This window comes from Rhipicephalus sanguineus, chromosome 11 (genome assembly GCF_013339695.2).
Source record: "Rhipicephalus sanguineus isolate Rsan-2018 chromosome 11, BIME_Rsan_1.4, whole genome shotgun sequence".
NCBI classification, from domain to species: domain Eukaryota; kingdom Metazoa; phylum Arthropoda; class Arachnida; order Ixodida; family Ixodidae; genus Rhipicephalus; species Rhipicephalus sanguineus.
This window is the reverse complement of record NC_051186.1, coordinates 111,522,203-111,530,089: the sequence shown is the minus strand read 5'-3', so window position 1 is coordinate 111,530,089 and position 7,887 is coordinate 111,522,203. Positions and strand designations below refer to the sequence as shown.

The 7,887-nt window shown below is 45.3% G+C and overlaps 1 protein-coding gene across 1 annotated transcript in view; it reads left to right on the top strand.

Moving 5' to 3' along the window:
- Positions 1-1,566: 1,566 nt before the first annotated feature.
- LOC119373843 (uncharacterized) overlaps positions 1,567-7,887 on the top strand; it is a 29,138-nt gene continuing 22,817 nt past the window's right edge. Inside the window, exons 1-2 of the mRNA XM_037643901.2 lie at positions 1,567-1,644; positions 2,769-2,792. Coding sequence (XP_037499829.1) covers positions 1,593-1,644; positions 2,769-2,792 — 76 coding nt within the window. The 5' untranslated portion in view covers positions 1,567-1,592. The remainder of the gene's footprint in view (positions 1,645-2,768; positions 2,793-7,887) is intronic.

Here is a 7,887-nt window from a genome sequence, read left to right as displayed (position 1 = left end):
TTAAAGTTCACATTCTTTCGTGTACTAACCTAAATGAAGTCTACAATGAGCTCGACATTAGGACGGACTGGTAGCCTTTCTTAGTGAGGTGCTTAGCCTTACAACGCCTGTGGAACACGTTATGAATAGCATTCCCTAGTGCAGGGTATTTTATGTTGGCCTTCGAGTTTTTTTTTATTAGTACTTTGTGCCAGCCGTACGCAGAGTTACACATTGTTCGTCTCATGCGCATCACTGGAAGGGCACTCTTTCTCCGGCACTAGCCAGGTGTCACGGACCTCGCCCTTCCTTCCACACTCCCCCTTAGAAGAGCGGGTGCCTCCTTACGTCACCAGTTATTCTGGGTGTGCCGTGCTCCAGTGAATTAGGTTGTGTTGATGGGGTCCCTGCCATCGAGCGCTTGATGCCACATATCTGTTTGAGCGCGAGCGTTGGTCACAGACACTAAAGTTACCTCGACGGTGATATCGAAGGGGGGGGGGGACGCGACGCTAAGTGCACCTCGTGGTCGCGGCTGTCGAGTGTGTGTGACCACGGGAAAAACAGCAACTTCACATCTCCCGTTGCCGCTGCCGCGCGGAGTGTCCACTATCCCTATTCTAGTTGACTCTTCTAGTTTAATCTTCTAGCTCCTACTTCTCCGACGGCGTCAGTTTCTCAGCTCTCGTAACCAGTTACTGTTCTGTGTGTGTCGTGGTACTGTGAATTGAAGAGCGGTTGATGGTTCACTGGTCTCATACACATGATGCTGCCGATGTCTCCTTGGACACTAAGCAAAACACCAGGGCGCACGAACGGCGATGGGCGAGCGCTACTACCAGACACCTAATTCAATAATGAGTGTAGTCTAGAAATTTTCTGTCGGCGAAATTTTGATGTTGAAAACAGTTCTGTTTTCCTCCTCACAGGCATTTACGATCTGTTACGTGTTTGTAGTTGAAAGGTCTTTATTGGACGGCACTCGGCGGCACTGCGCAATGGCGACAACAGTCGGAGCACGGACTCCCAGCACGAGCGGCGCTCTTTCACACAGGAACCTAGCAGGATGACCCATTTAAAGGCGCTGGCGAGGATGACCCCTTACCCAGCTCCCGGGTTTCGCTACAGTAGTTATTTATCTGTGCTTTGTTGATTGAGTACTTTAATGCAGATTTCAAATCACGAAGTCTTAAATTTTAAAGAGAATATTTTTCTCGATATGTTTTACACACTTCTTATTTCATTCCGTCACCTAGCCAAAATACAAATAAATTATCGCGGAAAGGCCATTCTGTTCCTGTGCGACTTCGGCATGAAGGTAAGTTGTACACAAATATTCGAGCGCACAAAAAAATTGGCTGCCAATTCGAAGCATCGACCCTGATTCTGAAATGCACAAATGGAGACGTCATTGAAGAAATGACTCGTATTTAATACGGCCAAATACATGAACATTAACTAAATGTCTTAGTTACTTTTTCTGTGTATTTGAGAGAGCTTGAAGTTCAAACAATCGATTGCAGATGTCGCAAACCTGTACTAATGTATACGGAAGACGAGATGCACTAAATAGGAGCGCGCGGACTGCTTGTGTTCCAACTGTATTTACGGCCATGTACAGGATAGTGTTGCTGCTCCTCTTTATGTTGGCAGTTCCTGCAATGGGTGAGCGGCGGCATAATTCTGATTTTTCACATCGTGCTGCTTGCCAATTTATAGTACTGCTTTTGTATGTTAGGCATTGTCTTTTTGCTTATTTGTTAGAACAACATCGCGGTATTTTGCAGGCACGCTTACATCTTCATCTTATGCGAGGGAGCTTCACCAACAAGTAACTACTGCTGGTGTCGGCGCAGGCCGTACAGCAATGTTTACAAAGCTAACGAGATAGTTTTAGACTATATAGGTATGACTGCACGCACGATGCGAGTAGTTTTGTTTTCGTGTTTGGCAGCTGCAGCACCAATTAGTGTGGATGCGCCCATGTTGATGTCTAGTTCGTAGAGGTTTTTAGCTTGAGCCGCAAACGCGTGCGTCCCGCAGGCCGCCAAGGCACGACATTCGCCCGTCGAAATTGTGTTCTTTCTGCAACGAATATTGCAGCGGTTTGGTTGGTGCTCTCGCAGTCGAAGTAGTCGGCGGCGGAGAAATTCTGTTGGTGCATGTGGAAGTTGCACTACTCCGATGAGCCGGTGCGCGCTGACACGAAGCAAAACGCAAAGAACGTACCTACGTCTAGCGTGCCTCGGCGACGCCAGCACGGCCAGTGCCCCCTCGTTGGTATCGAGACGCCTTAACCATGAGCTCCGATATCGTGCACGATCTCGGAGTAAGCGCTAGTAAGTGTCGATCGTGACGCATTACTTCTTTTCACCTGTCACAGGCGGCGGCCGCACCGTTGTGGGTTCGATTCCCAGCGGCGCATTTTTTCTTGGTTTTTTTTTCTTTCTCGCCCGTTGGCGTCCAATTTATGAACGCCTTATCGTGTAGCAGAAGTACTTGGTGGACCCCGACGTAATACACTTTCATGCTGAAACAGAACAATCAAAATTATTTCACATCTACTTTGGAACGTTATATTTGCTTGTAGCAGATGCAGTGATGACTTCTTGTCCTTTGTTGCGCGAGTTGTCATGGTTTGTACTTGCTCTGAGGCTAGCCGGAAAGCGAATATGCAACACTTCATGATAACAATAAAACAGTGATTGGGTCAGAGAAGTCTCTGATCGGTACACGCTTTAGGCATGGTTGGTTATCACTGCAATTTTCATTTTCATTGTATTTTGCAGGTGGAGGGCAACAGAAGAAAAAAAGTGAGTAAACGTTTACCATATTAAAATCATTACTTCCGCACAGAAAAACACATGGTTGTTATTAGTGTAGAGTGCTAATCGAGAGCGTTTTATATGACAGAGTCGCTCAGCAACTTAGTGTTAGAGGTGTTGCACATCATGTAAACAAATTATTCAAAGAGAATCACGCGAAACCTTTTATCATTTTCTTCAGCGAGAGAAATCTAATTATGCACCGAAGTAAGGCCTACCGAATTCATGCCTGAAACTTGCTGCGCCTTTGTACTTGCCGGATAAGGTCTCTGCTAAAATCTGCACCAAGTTTGTGCATAATATGGTGCCCTCAGTGGCGATGTATTCAAGTTTTTCACTGTACACATGATCGCATGATCACATTTCGCTTCCTACAAAGAAATCTTGTTATTAGTTCTGTAGAACCATCGCAAATTGTATTTTCGTCTTTTTAATCAATCGCAATTCTCGTTCGAATGCTGCAATATCGGTTAAACTGAAATATCGGAAATTAGCGAGCGATGTAAAAATAAATATGACATTTTATATTGCGAGTAGCATCAACACTTTAATTTCATTTACCAGTGGAAAAATGTGATTCGTATAGGAAATAAAACTATTATTTCCATTTTTCACTGACAATTTCGATGGCACACGACATAATTACTTGCATACCCAGCCGTCGCAGTGAGATCCTAAATTGTAGTGCTTTTGCTACACAAAGCAATGATAAGTATTTTTTAACTGCTGATTTTTTGGTAAGTTTCATGGCCTGCCCACCGCATAGATGAGGAAATAGTTCCGATAAATGAACGGAACATAATGGCCTGTACCAAGAACTTAAAGTAGCAAGAAAATTATTCTATAAAATCTGTTTTTTCATGTGCATTGTGTACTAAGCGTAGTTAAATTATCACAATGCAACGGGTGCATCGATCAAGCTTGAAAACAACGTCTCGTTTTCTATTTTAACCCCCTTCTCTCCAAACGTCACATTAGTGTTGTTAATCACCACGTACGTCACGTTGGTATCGAATCATCAGAGAATAATGAGATAAAATATCACTAGGAACAACCAAATGTGACGAACTTCAGAGTACGTAGTCACAGTAACAAATCACAAAATAAACACTGTGCATGTCGCATCAAAGTCTCCAAGAAAATCCTCTAGATCCCCAATATAATTTCCTTTTCGTTTATGATAATTGTTACTATATAACCATGCGCCACTGCGATCGAGGAGGTCACCGAAACATCATGTATAAGATATTTTTTCACAAAAATTGTGACGATGCGCTTCTCCAAGAAGAGCACCAACCTTCAAGCGCTCACACAGGTTGTTTCAAGTAAACGCTCTGGCATTTCAGAAATGTCTGCGAATTCACACACACCGAGTTCTGAAAACTTCCGAACAATGCTAAATGCTCGTGAAAAACAATATGTGAATGCTTGGGCATGTATGATGAGCCATCAACGCTATAGAAGAAGATGGTTTCTCTTATGAATGAGCCTAACAAATATTTAAATCTATGACTGCTAACTGCATGCCAGATATGGTTGCTACACATTGTAGCGCTGCCATTATCTGAGCACATCTATTTATTCCCGAAAACTTGTTGAAACGCGATGTACCAGTTCGTTGGCATGCATTTCCACCTGAAATAAAAAACAATTCATATACGGGTGTGTTCATCGCGGGACGTGTTCGAATGTCAGAAAAATACACATGAAGACTGGATTGTGTTTAGACCACAAAAGTCTGTGTGTTTACACCATCAAAATACTGCACGATACTTGGGGATGTTGCATAAACATATAGTGCTATTTAAAGAAGAATTCTTCATTTTTACGGCGGGATTGTTCTAGGGCTGATCGCTAGTTCTGGTGCTCACAGCAATCACGCTCCGGTTCCCAGATTCACCCACAAATGGCGTAACTACCTCGGTCGTGGTAGAGCTACTGTGTGTGCTACCTTTAGACACTAGAGTTGTGCCATGTTTGGTAAGCAACCACAGCCATGCGGTGAAGTCCCACTCCGTTTTTCCAGGCGACATGACTGCCTTGTCGCTGATTGACATGTCTGGCGTGTCGAACACAGGCTAAACATGAGTGTCGATGACTAGTGTCAATCCAGTTCGCACCAGTGGCGGCGTCGAGAAATACAAAAATATAATATTACCTGGGGTTTTACTTCCCAGAACCACAATATGATTATGAGGGACGCCGTAGTGGAGGGCTCCGGAAATTGCGACCACCTGGGGTTCTTTAACGTGCACCTAAATCTAAGTACACAGACCTCAAACATTTTCGCCTCCATCGATAATGCAGCCGCCGCAGCCGGAATTCGATCCCGCGGCCTTCGAGTCAGAAATCGAGCGCCATAACCACTAGACCACCGTGGCAGGGCGAGAAATACCAAAATTGGTCCGAGAATCTACATTTCCGCAATGCATGGTTGAGAGTGGCGTTTGGATAACAGATGCGCAACTCTGCTCCCTAAAGGTCGGAGGAGGAAGAGGAAGGAAATGAATGAAATGCAAGGCCACGTAGCTTATACATTAACTCTAGGTCGCGGGAGAATCGGTAGCCGTACAGTGAAAACGGGGAAGCCCGACTCGAGCGTGAATATGGCCGAATGTCACTGTATAAGTGGCAGGTGGGGCAGTGTCGGCCGCACGTCCTTTCCCGCCATGGATACCGCTTTACCAAACGCGTACTCGCTCGAGGGCGCCAGCATCGTCGACAGGAGGCTGTAAGATTCCAAGATCGTGAGGCAGTGAGATTGACCATGAGGTCGAACAGAGTCGGCGCCTAGCGGCGAACGGATGAAGCCCCGAAGGGTGGATGGCGGTAACCCGTCGCCGCTCAAGCAGGTGTGTGTTGTGTTTGTTCGAGAATTCACGATGGAAGCTGGCGACGACAATTTGGTCGACGTTGAGTAAACTCAATCCTTCCATGTTTGTAATGGAAGTTCGTAAAGTCACTCGCTCTTTTTAGTGGGGATGCTAAAAGCATGTGTTTAATGCCACTGCACCACATACGGTTGTCGCTTCTCAACGTGTTTTGAGACAAACATTCGTGATTTCCTGTCACAGTACCCTTGTGTCCGAGCAGAATTCGGGCTTATTTGGGCGACTGTGTCATGCTTACCGTCGATGGTGACAATGTTGTTGCGGTGGGCTACATCCCACTTTCAGTGTTGTCTCTTTTACGGGTTGCTCTGACGATGCCGTGTACGTTATCGCATTCGTGCGCGAACCGTAAGGGCTTACCCAAGGCAATTGAATTGCTCATGCTTTGCAGAATAAAACCTCAAATCGTTCGGATACTTTTGGTAGTGGTGCGTATCGGAGTTTGCTGTATCGAACCTTGCGAGGCAGTTTTTGCTAATGGAGTATGTTCGGTAACTTAAGCCTCAATATTTTCCGGAAGAATCATTTAAAATGTAGATAGCAAAGATGTAACAAGAGCTGTGGCGATAAACTCGCTCGCGCATTTTAATTTCTTCATCGCTTACAGGGTTCGTCTGTTTCTGGCTCGCAAAACGACATATTTTACTCCGCACGATATCATGTACAAACTGAATGACTTTCGGCGCTCATATTTATACTGCGCGAGCGCGACGGAAAGCGCACAAACTACAGTAAGGTTCGATGACGCTTGCCTAAAAGACCCGCCGCTAGCGCGAATCGCTAGCGCTGCACGCAGCGCTATCTGCACCTGCTGTTCATATGCGCACGCAGGACGTAGGAAGAATTGTATACTTGGAGACTCGATTCATAGACTTGCGGAAGTAGGCAAAAGAGTAAGCATATCATGACTGGCAAGCTTGGCGAAGACGCCACGGTCTTTGGCGGACTGCAACTGTGTTCATGCACGTAGCGCGCAAGAACTACGTATGCAACAAGCATGCATGCGCAAATTACCTAGTAAGTGTGAGAAACGTGTTAGCGTATTTCACTGAGCATCGATATTTTCGTCAGCGAGCGCTTCCACCCAATGATCGAAGTGCCTGCTACACACCATAAGAAGGCGCCTTGCCACCGCTCCGGCACCTGACCAGCCACTCTCGGCGATGCTGCGCGTCGCCGGGATAGAAACGAAAGCTTATCTCTGGCTCTGTGCAGTATGTGTGGCAATTCCAAACCAAACAACACCTCCCCTTGGAAATTTAAACGTTTGTTACGGCTATGTTACGGCTATGGAATGAAATATAGAAACAGCAGCCCGGTACACTTCCAAACACTGCACTGCCGACGTATCCACACTAACGCCGCGACGGTCCTGTCACCTGTAGGTCACTCTCGCGGCCGAAAGAAAGAAAGTAGTGCAGGCTAAGCCATATTGAATGCAAGAAAATACCGTGCTAAGGAAGAAAGCAGCGCAGGCTAAGCGAAATAGCCGATCGCGAAGTTATATTCAAGCAAAGCGAAGCAAACCGACAGAGAAGGCAAGCTAACCTCGAAATTAGAAAGAAAGATAACGAAGCTCTATGAAATCGCCGGAAAGAGAACAACGAAATTCGCGACAATAAGTTAGGCGAATCGTACGGGATGGGCTATGCACCCGGATTTCGCTAAGCAGGAACTCGAGGCAAAATGCAAGCACCGAGAGATACCACTCACCGAAGGTGCCGACGGATGATTCAAGAGAGATTTTCATGTCAGGAAATTCGTGCACAGCTTTATAATGTGCAGGTGACTGTAGTTTAATCACAACTTCATTCGCATACCCAGGACAACCGCAGCTCCGCTGTTTGTGTCGCATATCAATATGGCGCTATGTAGTAACCCCATATAGGTAGATTTTAGTGCACACTCAAAGAACCCCAGGTGATCAAAATTAATCCGGCGCCCTTCGCTGCCGTGTGCCTCATACTTATATCGCAATTTTGACACGTATTGCTGTTATTATTATTATTATTGTTATTATTATTATTATTATTATTATTATTATTATTATTATTATTATTATTATTATTATTATTGTTGTTGTTGTTGTTCTTGTTATTATTTTTATTATTTTAATGACAGTAGAGCTGATATGCTGGAGGTTTCCCGCGTGTCGTAGATAGAAAATTGTCGTCATCATAAACCAGCATCCG